Here is a 16,973-nt window from a genome sequence, read left to right on the forward strand (position 1 = left end):
GAAAACCTGGATTCAAAGGCATTCAGGGCTGCACCAAATTAGTAACTCAATTCCCAAGATTACAGACAGCCACGCTGTTCTGGAATAAACCCCCCGCGGTGGACTCGGTCCATGTAGGCACGAGCTGTGCCCTGAGGCCGAGCGCGGGGGGAGAGTCCGGCGGTTCCCTTGGCCTCGGCTGCCGGCCGGTTCGCACTGCAGCCCGCGACGCAAGCGGGCAGCAGCGGCCTGGGCCTGGGGCAGGGTTTTGCGCAGGTCTAAACCGTGGCTCACGTTGGGCAGGAGCAGAGGGGGGCGACGCGGGGGCACGGCCCCGGGGGACGCGGAAGGGGCGGGCAGCGCTCCGGGGAGCAGAGGCAGGCCGAGGGGCCGCGGCCGCTGCAGCGGGGACCCCCAGAGGAAGCCCCCCGCTATGGGAGCCGCGCTCGCTAGCGGCCGGGTGGCCCGTGCCCCCTGTGCCCCGCCGCCCCACTGCACCGCTGCCCTCTGCCCCGGTGCGCGCGGGGTGCCAGCCAGGATGGGGTGAGCCCTGCGGGAGGATGCGGCGGTCTGCAAGAAGCCCTGCGGGCTGCGTGGGGCGGCACCGGGCTGCGCTGGGCTGCGCTGGGCGACACCGGCTGCGCTGGGCCACGCCGGACCACACTGGGCTGTACTGGCCCTGCTGGGCTGCACCGGGTCATACAGGCTGTACTGGCTGCGCTGGGCCACGCCGGACCACACTGGGCTGTACTGAGCGATACCGGCCACACTAGTATGTACTGGGCCGTACTGGCCATGCTGTGCTGTACTGGCCCGTACTGGCCGCCCCGGCGGCGCCGGGCGCCGTGGCCCCGTCGGCGCTGCAGCGCCCGCCCAGGGCCCAGGGGGCGCCGCCGCGGCCGGGCTCGGCGGAAGGAGCGGAGCGCGCAGCCGCGGTGCGCACGCGCGGGCGCCGCCTCGGTGCACGGCGGGAGGCGGCGGCGGCGGGAGCGCGATGCGGCGGGGCCGGGATCGGGATCGGGGCCGGGCGCTGCCGGGCGCCGTGGCGGCGCTGTGCCGGGCCCTGCCGCCGCGCGCCCGCCCCGCCCCGGACACGCTGCGCCGCGCCAGGTTCGACCGGCCGCAGGCGGTGAGCGCCCCGTTTCCTGGCAACGCCCCTCCTGTTGCCTAGCGACCCGCCCCCCCGCCGCGGGGCCGGCGACTTCCGGCGGCGCCGCCCTGGCGCGTGGGGACGGGTCCCGGCGGGGGGGGCCGCCGCGTGGGGACGGGTCTCGCGCGGGGGAGGCGCCCCGTGGGGCCGGGCCGGGCCGGGCCGGGCCGGGCCTGGCCTGGCCTGGCCTGGCCTGGCCTGCTGCCGCCCGGGCGGCCGCCAGTGCCCGCACCTGTGGCGCACAGTTGCACTAGGTGGCTCTCGGCAGAGTCGGTGTTCTCGAGAAGACTTCATTTCCTCTTGGTTTAACTTAGGGTCCGAATTTCTCGCTCTGGTGCGCAGCGCCTTTGCTAATACCACCTAAAGTTGCTGCTTTTTATCCTAAACTGCCATGGGTCTTTCTGCTGCAGGGCTTTGCAGGGTGGCGTTTGCTCTGTTCGCTATTTTAAGCGTTTAGCAAGTGTTGACTGTGAAATCCTGACTGCGCAAATCGCGTTGTTTCAGCTTGTCAGCACGTTATCCTTGTGTGGCCGAGAAGTGTCTTCCAGCTCACTGTGTGCTGCCTTTCGGTTGTGAGTTTTTGGTTGCTGTCGCGGTCACGTCTTTCAAGCCAGTTTGACGATGGGCGCGAGTTGTGCCAAAGGCAGTTTTATCAGAGCAGAGAGCTTGGAGGCCAGGCCCTGGCGTGCGTGTGCCTCAGATGGCAGGGAGAGGCGCTGGTCACGCCGTACAGCCAGCGGTAGTAGCCCTTCTCTTCCTGAACGTGTCTGACCGTGGTAGCTTTTGGAAGTCAACTTATGCATGAACCTGCCTGACGTGAGAGAGTGAGTTTGCTGGATGCAAGCGTGCTCTCCCGTGCAATAGCTGGTGCTCAGATACTGATTTAGTTGGCCAGTCGAGGCTAAACCTGTGGCAGATGTTTTGCATGCTGACCTTGTTTCCCCGTTTTGCTCTTTTGCAGAGCTTGCAATTCTGGAGGCTGCTCTACTCTCTTCTGAAACAAGTTCACGGAGGGCAGTGCACTGAGTCCGATGCCACAGGTAACTTATTCAGCTCAGCTGACTGGGGGATTTTTGTCTGTTTCGAGGAACTACTGGGACTGGTTTTATGGTACTTTTTCTTTGACTGGGTGCTCCCCTGTTAGGGATACTCCAACACTTTAGTTTGTGCCACCAACTCTTACTCTTGCCTCACAGGCATGCAGGCAGGATTGTTCCTATTTGGCTTGTTTTATACACACTGATGAAGTTTTAGGCAATGAAAATGGATGTTTTTGCATCTGCTAAGGGCTCTTGCTTCCCTTGGACTTTTCACTGCGGGCACAATTAAATTCTGGACTGACCTTGTGCATTCTCAGTGTTTGCAGAGATAATTACAGAAAACAGATTTACTTTTCTTTTTCCCTTTCTCTTTCCCCATATGATGCTTGATTCTGTGGTTAATTTTCTATTGAGTCCTAATTCAGGACTATGGATTATAACGTGACCTATAAAGGCAGTTTTCTGGGTCCAACTTCTAGACAGAAGTGAAAATCGAAAGTGTGAATATTTTAGTGGGACCATGAATGGACAAGGCCTCTACTGCAGAGAGAAACTTTATGCATGTTGGCTTCTTACAATGGCAGAGCACTACTTGCTACTTAAATATATGTTATTCCAAATGAGATACTACTCCCCAGGCTTTTGTCTCCCTTCAAGGATATCTGTGTATGGCCCTTTCACTGCGGGAGGAAGTTTTGAGCATCCTCTGAGGGACAGAGGTCTCCTCAGGACTAAGCCACATAAAACCAGCTCTTGAAAACCAGTAAAGCTAAACTACACTGTTTGAGCCTGGAAGAGCTAGGGATCTGATGGCTGTGGAAACTGAGTAAAAAGGAACAAAAAGGCTAAACATTTTGTCTGAAATCTCTCAAGGAATGTGGTGCAAACCCATAGTTTTGGGCATAGTTTTGCTGGCGGCTCAGCAGGAAATTAGGAAGGTTTTGTGTTGCTCACAATACTGTTATTTCTCTTCCTGTTGTTTTTGCTTGTCCACTTATCCACAGTCTGCTCTGTGCAACTTCAGAGTAAGTAAATTTATGGACTGATTTTGCTATATAAGTGAATTTTAGGGAAGATTAAAGTTTGCTTTAGATACTACAACTAGTAGTCATTCCCTTGTTATGGTTGTAATGTGATACCTTTTAGAACAACATTCTGCATTATGTTTTTCAGTGGTTGATATATTTTATTGCCCAAATAGCAGAAAATGCAATATTGGAAAAATCACATATAATAAAATATCCACACAGATTGATGTGTTAAAATGTAGCAACTACTGCATTCTTGCAAAAACAAACCAGAAACTCTACTGAAGTCTCTCTGTCAGTAGTTATGAAATTCTGCAAATGGCTGTTTTGTTTTTTCATTTTGGAAGATATTTTTCTTCATACAATAAAAAGCGTTTGTCCTAAACTTCTGTGGGAAGCAGTTCATGTACTCCAGCCACTTCAGCGTGTCAGAACAATGGCTCTCTCACTGGTCGAGTACAAGTCAGACTAAGCTGCATTATGGTACTCTTGGCATAGATGAAGTTGTGATTACTGTTTTCAGGCTGCTCTTTCTTCAAAGCAACTGAGAACTGATGGACTTGATTAACAACCACCCCAGCTAGCAGTGCAATATACATTTTGACAGTTGGGAAGGTGGTTTTTTTTTTTTTTCCCCCGAGTTGTAATTGAGTTTTTATTATATGAGGAAGAAGTCTGGAGCTGCAATATGTTTTTGTTTGTTTGACAAATGAAGCAGAAACTGTTCTTTTGCAGCAGTAGTTTCCTGTAATACTACTACCTCCACAGGTGTTTCTTGCCTGAATTCATGAATTAATGTGTCTACGTCTGTTCTTGTACTTGTTTTAGGTCCTTTCCATCTTAGCCTGCTTAAACCAGATTAATGGAAACCCTTACTTGAATATCTTGTTGTATTTCACTGAAAATATTCTGCAGGATTCATGAAGCAGAAGAGCACAGCTTGAGCATAGTTTTAATAGAGCTGAACCCTGAGGTTCAACCACAGCTTGGTCTTGCTTGCTGAAGATGCTTTTATAAATAGCATGTGCACATGGAAGGGGATTTCTTGGAATGATTCAGTAGGTCTTTCTGTATAAACTGCCTAATCCTGATGAATGGCCATAAGAAAATGCAGGCAAAGAAGAGGTGTTCGAGTGGTTGGTGTTATCTGCTCTCTGAGTGATGTTTTTCTAGGCTGTACGGTTTGGAAGAATCCGTCTTGCTCTTGCATACTTCCATAGCTTCCACTGCCATTTATCTGAGTACCTTTGCACTGTGAGGTGGAGAACTGTAGGGATGAAGAAAACTAAGTGACTTCTAAAAGGTCATGGAAAGGCTCTGTGACTATTTAATCCCCCGACCCAGGTCCGTACTTGGACCGCTCACCCACAGTTCCTGCCTGATAGCCGCTGCACCGATCATACCTTTTCTGGTGTGATGGCAGTGTGTTGCAGAGGGAAAGCTGAAACAGAGATTAAGGAGAATAAGGACCAGAACCACACAGAAATTCAGGTGGCTAGTTGCTTTGGTGAATCTTGCCCTGAGTAACCTGTCAGAGCAGGGAAATGGCAGTAAAGGAAAAAAGCTAGCTTGCTGTTTGTATTTCTCCTTTTGAATTTGTGATTTCTCAAAGAGCTGCCTGAACTCTAGATGGCAGCATGCGGTGCTGCTTTGGTTTGAGAGAGAGGGGGGGGAAAGGAGATACTGCTCTTCCTTGCTTTTGGAGTACTTCTGCTTTCACCTGTTATCCTGGTTATGGCAGTTCCTTTCTTGACATTGACAAATGCACAGAGAAAAGAAAAAGGCAACATGCAAACCCAGCTAATTGGAGAATGTTCAAGAGCGATCAAAATAAAATCTCTAAGATTTGAAAGCTTCCCCTGTGCATAAGCGATTGGAGTGCATCTCTACAGTGAGATTTTTTGCAAACCATGTACATCTCAGTCACCCCAGCATCATGGAGGGAAGTCAGACATTTTAACATTCAGAGGTTCTGCAAAAGGAGCAAACAGAGTGATGTAGGCCTTTGGCTATCCTTTTTCTGTCTGTAAAGCAGAAAGAAGCTGATTTTAAAACCAGTTTTCTCTCTGTGATGTGCTTGTGCAGAAGGTCTGCCTTGCAAAACGCTAATGCTCAAAAAATAGTGGTTCTGCACCATCATGTTGCCTGCTTAAGCATGCTCTTGAACCTGTTTTCTGTTATTCAGTTACTGTTAATGTCTTTGTCAGGGATTCGTCTGTAGCTTTCACATGGTTAATCACCTATTCCTGCTCCTACTGCTGAAGACATGCAGTAATGTGTATAGCATTTTCAGCTGTGTATTTGGAGGAGGAGCAGTCTGGAAATAAGGGTCTCATTGGGAAGCCATGCTCTGTTTTCTTGAACCCTAAAGCTGGTCAGACAATGTAAACGCTATACCTTCCTCTGGTTTGTCAAGGCACGAAGGGCTTGCTGGCCCCTTGTGACTACCAGCTCCTTCCAGCCTTAGCAGATCTGTAGCAATGTGCTGCTCCTATAGGGTTACTGGTATATAGCAGCTTATAGCTCCACTCTGTGTCTTGGCTTTGTATTATTTTTGGTAGGTAAGACTCTCGGACTTCCCAAACCAGGGATGATGTCTTTGTATTTCATAAGCTTCCATGTGCTTCTGTTGCCTAAGTCCAGTCCCTGCTACAGCCCATGTAGCTTTCAGGGTCCATAGCATACTGTTGCCAGAAATTGCAGTGCGATTTCATATTGCATATTGCAGTGCTGTATGTGTGAAGAGCATCCCTTTAATTTGCTTTGACCCATATGCCTGCTGACTTTTTTGGTGGCCTGTAGTACTTGTACTGGAGGAGGTGTAAATGACTTGTTCCCTATTCGCCCATTCCAGGCCACTCATGTTTTTAAAGATTTTTGTTATGTCCATTCTCTGCTGTCTTCTTAGTCTACATTGTCATTCCTTACAATGAAGCTGTTCTTTACTTATGATCTTACTTGTCTTTTTCTTAAATTTTACAAGTTTTCTGAAGCCTTTTTGGGACTGAAGAAATAAAGCAAGCTCTGGATTTGAGCTGTGAGGTCATGGTAGATTTACACAACAGTATAATGACGTTACCTCTGTTTCATCTAGATTCCTCTCTTGATTTCTAGTCATTGGTTTGCTTCTGGAGTGCGAGAACTGAGCTTGATATTTTCACAGAACTGTTACAATACCAGATTGTCTTTCAGAGTGCAGTGATCAGCTCCAAGCCCATTGCTCTGTCAGTAAATTTAGGATTTTTTTTTTCCTGAGTGCCTCAGTTTTCATTTTTCTAAATTGAATCTTATCTGTCATTTTAATCCTCTACAATTCTTCACGATCTGCTTGCATTCCTTACTACTGAGTAACTTCACATCAGCAGCGAGTTTTCTGTCACTATCGCTTTGCCTTTGTGTCATTTTTTTGTTGGTTGAACAACAAATGTTTAGCACAGAGCTCTCATGTGAAAGCACCATGTGTTCCTACTCTCAAATTCTTGTCTGCTGGTCACTTGTGCCATCGATGCAAGGGCCTTTCCTCTTCCACCCTAGCTGCTTAATTTGTTTGTTCTTGTTATTCTTGTTGAATGCCTTTGGGAAATCTAAATGGCTTGTGTCAGTTGAATCTTCCTTAATCGCTTGCTTGTTGTTGCCTTAGGAGAACCCTGTTACCTTTTTGAGCAGTACTTCTTTTTACAGAAGCTGTGGTTCTTCCCTAGGATATATTGTTTATCATTGTGTCCACTAATTATATTATTTGTTATAGTTTTGACTGATCTACCCAGTACAGTTCTCAGGCTTATTGGTCAGAACCCTTTTTTTATAATAGATTTAATTTTATCTTTCTTTCCCCAGTGTTTTACAGTTCTGTAGTGCCTGTCATGTAGCTGTCAGGTAAAATTTGTTGGTATGAAGGAATATAGAGCAGAGCATTACTGAGAATTAAATAGTCCATGCAGTCTGGTATGCAGTGAGGTGTACTGGTGCTCAGAGATTTGCAACAGGCTGTGAAGCTCCTATCTCTAAATTTCAATTTCATTCAGGACTAAATTGACCCAGAATATTTACCAATTCATAGCATGTTTGGTGGCTCATATAAAATGAGTAGATGAATTGGAGTCCTGTCCTAGTGAGGATGGTTATTTACCCTTGTTAGATTTATTAATCTCCGAGAAGCCATTAGTGGCCTCGATCCGAACTCTGAATTTCTTTTTTTCTCTCAGCAGTCGTTCTCGTAGAACAGAATGGGCAGCATAAGGAAGGCTTACTTTTTACCCCCTATCCTTTATCAGTTGTTGATAAAGCACAGAACTGTAGTCTCCACTATCTTCCACTAATCCCTGGCTTGATTCAAGATCCCTGCCCTCAGAGAAGGCAGCAGTTTCTGGAACTGAATGGGTAAATGTATCGAGTAGCACAGTGTGATGTACTTAATTGTTTTCTCCTTTTCAGATACCCAAATTAGGTTTGTAAAATCAGCATTGTGGTATCATGGCTATGGCAGGCCAGAACTCTATTGGCTCCCCTCCGATGGCTCAGCGGGTAGTCGGGAGCTGCTGCTGGCATTTTCCTGGCTGCTGCACAGAATTGGTCTGCTGGAGCAGCTGCTGGCTCGGAACAGAGTGAGGACTGGGGATGAAACCTCTGTGTGCACGGTGAGCATGTTTGTGTCTTTCCACCTCATCCATCTGTAGGTAATGAGCTGTGAGAGCAGCCATGCTATCCTTGGTGTGTATTACCTGATGCACAGTATCTTGGTACCTCTAAAAATTATTGCCTTATCCTAGCTTTAAAAAAACTTTAAAGGGACCACCATGCGGAATCCATTCTCCTTCCCTTCTCTACCCCAGTGTGCACTTTTTTTATGCAAGCGACCTAGGTTCCTTTTCTTTTCCAAACTCCAACCCCTGGGCGAATGCCCTGACTTTTTCTTGCATTATAGATGAGACCAGTGTGGAGGATTGCAAATAAGCAAGTGTTTGTGATCTCTGTGTTTGAGTTGTATACTTCCAGACTGTAGGCACCTGTGGCTCTACAGTGTAGGCAAAGAGGTTAGCTGTGAATGCTGGGTCTGTTGGTGTGGGGTGATAGAGCAAGTAATCCTAAGGCAAACAGTATTTTTTTTAAAAACATATAGATTGTAAATGGTAGCTATTGCTCTTTGGGTAACTAATGACCCTGCAGCCTCCTTGAGAGCACAGTGCTATATATTGTTGAGTTTCCATAAAAAGATGTTAGCATACTGAAAGCACGCTCTGAAGTAAGCTAAGGATAGCTGTGTCTCTGCCATAGCTGTAAGATACCTAGTGGTCAAAAAAAAAAAAAAAAAGCACAGCCTAGTAACATTCAGTGATATTCTTTTTAAAACCCAGTCTTTGGATTTTAATATCACATGCACATGACAGATGTTTTTTCCATATCTGTATCAGGCTTGTTGCAAGTAAACTGTGCCTACTCATAGCTCTTAAGGTGACATAGGCAGTATTTAAACTGATCAATGCAATGTGTTAGGGTGGCCAAGGCCCCTCTAGATGGTTGTGAGTTTGTTCTAAGTCATCTTGGTCTAGTTAGACAGTAATTACTGTTAAGTCTGGTTCTAAATGACGGGCTCTCAGAATTGTTTCATTCCTTGGACAAAGACATTGTAGTTCAGAAATGCTGCCTGCTGGTATCTAGCAAGGTTTAAGATCTTTTGATCTTCATTGTCATGCATACATGCTCTCCCAGACTGTAAGCTGCCTAGATTTCTAGAACAAAGTTTTGGAGGGTACAGCAAAGCAGAAAAGCAAGGAACGCAGGTGATCTCCAGAAAATTCTTAACTAGCAGCAGCTTTGCTTAAACAAATGCTTGTGAGTTAGAGGCAGTACAGTTACAGCTGCTTCCATGGCTGGCTGCCCTGCCAGGAGCAGAACCACTGGCTCTGGGATAGAGGTTTCCGCCTGTATTCCCGCATGTGCTCCTTCTGTCTGTTTGGCTTAGTCTCTACCCACTACCTCCTCAGCCTGTCCTGTGCAGAAATCTGTTCTTTCAGGAGGGAAATTAGAAGCCAAGAGTCAACTCGAAGCCCAGAATGTAAGACCTGCTCTGTCTGTGTCAGGAAGGCTAGTGGTAGCCTTTGTATTTCACTGCTGAAGGTGGTGTGGCCACAAGAGCTTGCGGTTGCATTCTCACAAGGAGGAGGTATTTGGCTGTGCTTAATGCTAATTGCAGAGATTTTGGAAAACCAAAATATAAGTATACAGATTTTTCCTTCCAAAGACAGTGTAAATGGAAAACAATTTGAAGGGAAGAGTCTCCTGTAACGTCATTATAAACTGTATTTTGAGATAACAGGCAGAACCTGCTACTTTAGAATTGTCTTCTGCACAGAAGAGGGAGCAAGAGCTGCAGGTAGTGCTTGCTGCACTTGGTGTCAGTAGTGGTGCCTTCCAGCGATGTGAAGGGCACCTCGAGGCCTCAGAAGAAACCCACTTCTTTAAATTTCTCCTGCCTTTTAAAATGTTTTTGTTGTGTAGTAGCACATTATTTAAATTTTTCATTCTTAATTTCTATTACGAAAGAATGACAAGTGAAGTGTAGCAGCAACATGAATTCAGGAAATGAGGCAGTGCCCGTATTATTTCCTCTGAAGGATTAAGTTTTGAATTTTCAAAAATGAGATGATAGTTCTATGGTAATACAAAGTTATCTCTTATGCCCACACAGACACATTAAGCAAATTATTGCAGTCCCTTTCACCACAATTCTACTGTATTCCACCTGGGTTTCTTAAAAAGCATGGAATACATATTTCACGTTTTTCTCCAATAACTGTCCGGAACAGTGTTTGGAAGGTTTACAGATCTGGAAATATTTTTGTCAGTGGGCCGTATAAAACTTTTATAGACTGGGAATTGGTGTATGTATGTAAAACTCATTGCATTAATGGCAACAATTCTTGTTTAGTGTGCATGTAGAAAGCTTTGATACTCCAATAAAATCAGGGTGATCTTAGGGAAATATTGTAAAAGGTAGTTACAGCTGAGAATAGGTAGATAGTATGTTTTGTGATTCTATAGCGTAAGAGAGAAAAGAGAACAGAATTTCCACAGAGAGATGTTATTTTATTGGAGCAGCTAGGTACTTCAAAACCAATAAATTCAACCAGTAAAACCCAACCAAGTTAAGGTCTGGAAATGCACAGTTAACGGAGGGAATGATCCTGTGAAGGGGGAAGGTAGGTGGGTCACACATCTCCTGTTAGTTCATAAGTCAGTTCCTTGTAAACCGCTCACAAAAGTGTGTTGATTGTTGTATAAAAGCGGGATAGTTACCGTATTGTTATTGTATGGCATAGCTTCATACGGCATTGAGTACTCATTGGTCAGACAGCGTTCAGGAATATAGCCCCTAAAGTCACAGGAAGGAAGGAAAGGAGATGAGGTTGTCAGTTTGATGCCTGCCATCTCCTGACTTAAGCTACAGTTTGAACAATTGCAGTGCTGGAATTCTGGCTCTGTGCGAATGTTAAATACCAAGCATTTTTGATACTTAAACTGAAATGTTCTTGAAAGATGCATAACAAATTGTAAAGACATTGCAAAACATGCCAAAGATGTTCATTGTTGTAGTCCTGATTCTCTTCCATTTAAGTAAATGGACAGAAAAAGGCAAAAGTACTTGAAAAAAGTTTTACGAGAGAAAGCTATGCCTTGAAAAAGAAGGGAAAGGAAATACTCTTTAAAAAACCCTGAAATTTCATTGCTGAAATCTCTGCCAAAACCGGCAAAGCATGAAAATATGTACTTACCAGCAAAGCACGTTTGTAGATAAACTAAAGAGAATAAATGTGAAAAGAATGCTTCCCTATTGTCTTAATCTGAAAAAGTGGAGCCTCAAGAATTGTAGGCATAACTGCTAGTTCAAACCGAAATTCACGTGGTTCGTTTTTAAAATTTTGTCAGAAATTCACAAAAGTGGACGCAGCGTGTTGTATGAAGAGGAGAGAATGCAGCTAATCTCTACATTAAGGGTGCAATGATGTTCTGACTATTCTTTCCGACTAAGTCTGGAACAAAGCCTACAGCCTGCTAAATAGCTCATAATATGCCAAATATCCAACATATCAAGGGCCAATTAAATTAATTCCTTTCACTTCATGTCAGATTTACCACTCTGTGGCCTTTTCTCTGCAGTTCCTTAGCAACACAGTTTTCTTCCCCTGCAAATTGAACACTTCCATCAGCTCTAAAGGCTTTCAGGCCAGTTATTTATAGAGGCAAGGGTATTCATGACACATGATGGACATGGAGACCAGCTGCTGCAAGGAATTCATAGTCTTAAGATCTTGAGCTAGTAAAGACATCCACAAGCTTAATTTTACATGCAAGTACATCTTAAGGATCAAAAGTTAAGTGATTCCTAAAATTATAAACTAAATGGTGGTGAAGGCATGATAAAGGGTTAGGGCAGTAGGAGGTAGTGAGGTCTGCTTAATGGGTGTCATACAATTAAAAATTCTTGAGTTGCTGGTAAGGACAGGTATGGGTAGCAGCGAAGGTTGATTATATGGGTGACTGCTTTCATGTGTTAGATAAGAGAATCACTCAGGGGCACTTTCTCTAATGTGGTTTCCAGTTCATTTTTTGGAAGGGCAGTGCTGCAGTACCTCTCCTGAGCCAGAGTCCTATGTGCATACTCTAGGATGTCCAACGAGTAGGGCTGAAGGAGCCGCTGCCCTTCCAGCCCCTCTGCCTGTTGCTCTTTTCCAGCGTATGAAGTTCATAAACTGAGGTGGGAGACAGTTGAAAGAGCTAACCGGAGCCTGTGCTGCTGTGGGGAGGAGCAGGAGAGGGAAGATGGGGTAGGTAACGAAAGTCAAACTCCTCCACCGGGCTGCTTTAGTGTGAGTCTGTTTTGTGAATTTACTGTGAATTTTCATCTGTCAGCAGGCTGATGACTTCAGAGGCAGTAAGTGAAAGCTCAAACCTTGCTTTGGACAACCCATTAGAAAAAATCACTAATTCTAGTACTTCTATAAAGACTTAAATACGATCCACGTTGGAGACTCACATAGATTTACTGAAATGTCTGCCTGGGAGTTCTTGTTTATTGTTATTGCCTTAAATGGCAGGGCAATTAATTGTTGGATGGGATCTTCAAAGACTTTTTATACCCGGTGTGGATTTCTATCTCAGATGTGCAGTGTAGTAATCTTGGTCTTGACCTTTTCTTGCTTTTGGTGCTGTGTGTGATCACATACATGTGGGTTATCCTCAAGTGCCATTTATTGCTTCCTATTTATACATTAGTATTCTAGAGTACAGGTGAAGTTACAAAACACATCTAAATCTAGTGTGTGAAACACTTTATAAAGAACTACTTGTGACAAGTCCTGCTTAATTTGACAGGGTAATGGGCTTGTACCAGACTGATTGTTCCTCTTGGATTTATTCCTGTACAGTTGGCAGCTTTTCTAAGCTGTCCCAAAGTGTTTATGAAAATTCACAAACAAACCCTGTGCTTTTGCAACTGCCAACTTAGGCAGCAGTAGGCACTTCTCTCTAATTCAAACTTACTAATTTTGGGAGGTACAGGTTCTGCACTGAAATCAGTGCTCTGGGTTCCTCTGGAGGACTTCCAGCAGTAATGATCTGTGAATCTTAGTCTTTTACTTGTATCTTAAGTTGTATGCTTTGTAGTCTACTGACAGGTCATTGACTAAAGCTGGTATGACGGATGCCAGTCAAATCTTGGAGAATGTGTATGGTGTTCACCCAGGAAGGAGCAAAGAAGAAAGGGAAGATTTTGAGAGAAACATTTATAGAAATGCTAGCTGTCCACTGTTAATGGCAAAATTAAAAAAAAAATCGTCTAGTGTCAGTGAAGCCCAAAACACTCTATTGGGCCATAACAATAAAGGTTAGCCATGTTTTTTTTCTCTCTGCCAAACTTGGCACCAAAGCTGTCTTTCACTTAACCTGTAAGGTAGACCTGCGAAGTTCTCATATTCTCTCTCTGTCTCTTGCTTGCTCGTCCTTTTTTATTTATTTATTTATTTTTTAAAGTAGCAAATAGTCATTTGAAATAAACCTGCCTTTTTAAACACATCTTAACACATTCAATATTTGACTAAATTTTTTTGCCTAGCTTTTAAAATTTTAGTGACAATATCACAACTTTCTCTGAATCTGTGATGGCTTTTGCAGATATTGGCATCTGTGAGCATGTATTCCTTCTGCTTGCAGGGAGGAATGCTGCCTGTACTGGTATTATTTCTAGAGCTGAAATTAATCTGTGTGTGGAGGCTGGCTGTTGGTTTTTAGATCAGGGTAGTGGTGGTTTTCCCTCATTATCACTAAGATCTGTTGTACAAACATTGGTTCTTGGTTCCACTAGTTCCCTCTGCTTGCTTCTTGTTCTCTGTGTGAAATTGCCCCTTCCCCCTTCTGTGAATTTATAATAATCATCTCTTACAGCTATTATAGTTGGAATTCATGCATGTCTCTCTAGCAGGCCAAAAGGAACTCACTTTAATTACTTCTAGGGGGGAAAAAATGAAACCAAGAATGCTTTCTGACTCTTAGGTTTGCAATTTGATTAATCTTTTGTTTGTTGCAATCTGGTTTGGCTCACTGGCTATTTGCAATGAGGTGAGGCTTCTGCTTGATTTCTAATCATGCTATTGAAATGCCTTTCTCTTACAGAAATCCTGAACAGCACTGCTGTTCCATAAACCACAGTAGTGGAAAGTGTTAACGTACCAACGAAGCTTGATGTACCCCCAAATAGAAAACCAAGAAACCTTTGACACTAGTGTCAGTAAATATCAATTTTCTGTTTTTTGTTTTGTTTTGTTTTTTCACTTCACCTATTCAAGTTGGTGTGTGGGGGGGAAAGTTGTGTTAACCTATTGATTCTGACTCTGAAGTGTAATTACTTTCCAGACCTTTATGGGCTATACTATCTTGTCAGCTTTCATTTTTCAGTTTGATTTTCCTCCCTTATTCTCCATGCTTTTTCTTCCACTCTGTTTGTCCTCCTGTCTTTCTAGTACTTCTCATCGTTTATCTTTTTGTCCTCTTTTGCCACTAGAAGATTGCAGTTGCCATATTACAGTAGCTACTAAGGAACGCTTCCAAAGCCTCCTGAAACCTAAACAGAGGGCACAGAAGCCCTGAAGTTTTTCCTGCAGAATTTCCCTTACCATATTTTTGCCAGAAAGCAGCGCTGCTTCACCCAGGGCAGCCAGGTGGGTTTGCTGTGGGTGCTGGACCTGTCCCCGCTCTGCCTCTGCTGGGGTGGCACAAGGACCTGAGCTTTGAGGCTCGCTGGGTTTCTGGGAGGCTGACGGTCTATTTTAGCATTCTCTGCACTGCCTCCCCCTTTCCCACCCAATAATGGCTTCTACCTGAAATTAAGGGAGAAAAAGGCTTGAAGTGTTAATTTTAGCTCCTTAATTACTGATACTGCTCATAGGTTTAAACTTTTTTCTGGTAAAAGGTGATTAAATTAGGAATATGTTTGGCATTTTTGCATACAAGAAACTGGAGCATACTTTGGTTTGGATTCTGAAACATTCTTTGTTTTTGTTAAAGCAGAATTTATGGGTGACAACTGACATTGTCTCCCTATCGTTCTGCGTGCTCTGTATGTGTATATACATGCTATTGCTCCTGATCCTTTGTGTTTATGACTTTTTAATTCCATGCTTCAGGCTTGTCGTGGATCTTTTTTCCCAATGAAAAACACATTCCTGTGGTGCACTGGAATATGTATGGTTAACAAATAACATTTATTTTTGCCTGACACAGTGAGTACACTCAAGATTTTTAGACAGCGTGTCAAGGTAAAATGCTCTAAAAGATGTCTGAAATGATCAGAAAGGCTTATAATTTAGGCATTTCACATTCACCATTTATTGAATTTGCTGTTTCTTTGGGTAATGTGTGAATTTCAAATAAATGCAAAATTGCTTGAACCTGACATTACAGTTGATGTGTTCTGGATAGGGTTCTACCACCAGTCGCCTGCATGTCACTTGAGCTTTCACAGAAGGAGAGGAAGATGAGGACTGGTGTGCTAATAGGAAGGCTTAGCATGGTAATGCTGGTACTCTGTACTTTGCTAAAATCTTGTGTACAGGGCTTTTTCTTTGTGGGTGGGAGAAGCTGTGTAATTTTAAGATGTTTTGCTGCTTCTGCCCACCAGTGGTGGGGAACTGCCAGTACCTTTTGGTAGCTTCTGATTGTCTTTGCTCCATTAAATCTATAGATTTGAATGAGTACCTCCTCTGCTTTTGGTGTTGGGCTTTTTTGGTGATCAGGGTTAGCTCTCACTGGAGTGTCTTTTGAAATAAGCACTTTTCCTTCAGGAGGACAAAACAAACGTGCAAAGAAGGGGCATGGCAGGCCTTCTACGTCTTGCAGAGCTCTGCCTCTCCTCTCCTGGGGGCAGTTACTCTTTATTCTCCCATTGGCCTCTGGCTCCAGATTGCCGCTGGTGGAGCGGGCTGTGTCCGGCTCTCTTTGCTGGTTACCCCTTGCCCAGCTACCTGGCCTCAAGGAGGCAAAATGGGCTTGAGCAAGCAGGGCTGCAGCTAGCTGCAGGCAGAGGGAAGGCAGTGCAAGACGTTGTCCGTATTGCCTGTCTTGATCTCTACAAAATGTGTTGCTCTGTGAGTTGACATCTGCCTTCCTATGTGGTTTTTTTTCTTTTTTTTCTGCAGTATATTTGACATCCACGTTTTGTCTGCATACGTGATGCAGTGATTTGGGGGGATTTAAGAGCAAATTAGAAAGTTGGTGGTACCTTGACCTTGCAGCTTCAAAGACTAGGCAACACTGCGGTGCTCTCTTAAGCGTGTGTTGCTTCTGCTGTAATGCAGAGCTCTTCAGCATGAACTCCTGGATGAGTGAGGAGGGGTGGGGTAAGGGACTTGTTCTAGTGCCTCAGGCCTGCGGCCTTTGCCGGACAGACTTGTTCACACGAGACAGGAACTGGTAGGAGCTGCGCTTGCATTTTCTGTGTCTTGCCTCAGCACTGTCTCTTTTTCATTCTTTGCTGATCAGGTACCAGCAGAGCTGTTGTGACAAGTAATTTTTATAAAAGTCTTTGAAACTTTAAGCTAAAGGGCCTTACATAAACACAAAGTATTTTTTTATTATTATTATTATTAACTGTGTTACCGTATACACTATGGTCCTCACTTCTACATTGTGAATGTGTTTGTGGAAAACATACTCTTCTGTGCAAATGTCTGGATATTTAATTGGTGTGTGCATCATGTGAGACTAATTTCTTACAGCATCTGTCTTTCCATGTATGTCTCTCTGGATCCTGCCATGTCTAGGAGGAATTCCAATTAGTGGTGGTGTTGGAGTTGTTAATGAAAATAGTGTTGTCCATTTCCTGTTCATCTATCCAAATTGTTCCTTTGCATGTTTTCCCCTCCTGCAGCTAGATGTATGGCTGTATTAATTAGTAAACCATGTCTGATACTCTGTTATTTCTGGCTATGGCTTTTAATTAAAAAAAAAAAATCTCCCTTGTTTAAAGAGCTGTAATTACACGGGTTAACATATGTTATGTCACATGAAAACCGTTGCCTGAATTATGAGCAGTTCAGAACGAGCTGCTAGTAAAAGCTGCCGAAGCACTGTATTGATGGATGTGATTATTTTGCCTTTCCTGAGCCCTGCACTGAGGGATCTGGATAGGCTCCTTCCCACCTTTGTGATACTAGGTGCCTGCTCGGTGTAGCTGAGCAGGATTTGAGAGTAACTAGTTTCTATCTAAACATGGGTTAACTTGCA

At 44.5% G+C, this 16,973-nt stretch overlaps 1 protein-coding gene across 1 annotated transcript in view; it reads left to right on the forward strand.

The window, feature by feature from the left end:
* Nucleotides 1–753: 753 nt before the first annotated feature.
* TEDC1 (tubulin epsilon and delta complex 1) overlaps nucleotides 754–16,973 on the forward strand; it is a 77,514-nt gene continuing 61,294 nt past the window's right edge. Inside the window, 4 exon segments of the mRNA XM_067300658.1 lie at nucleotides 754–996; nucleotides 998–1,108; nucleotides 2,091–2,169; nucleotides 7,632–7,834. Of these exon segments, the coding sequence (XP_067156759.1) occupies nucleotides 754–996; nucleotides 998–1,108; nucleotides 2,091–2,169; nucleotides 7,632–7,834 (636 nt within the window).

The sequence above is a fragment of the Apteryx mantelli genome, chromosome 8 (genome assembly GCF_036417845.1).
Source record: "Apteryx mantelli isolate bAptMan1 chromosome 8, bAptMan1.hap1, whole genome shotgun sequence".
NCBI classification, from domain to species: Eukaryota; Metazoa; Chordata; class Aves; order Apterygiformes; family Apterygidae; genus Apteryx; species Apteryx mantelli.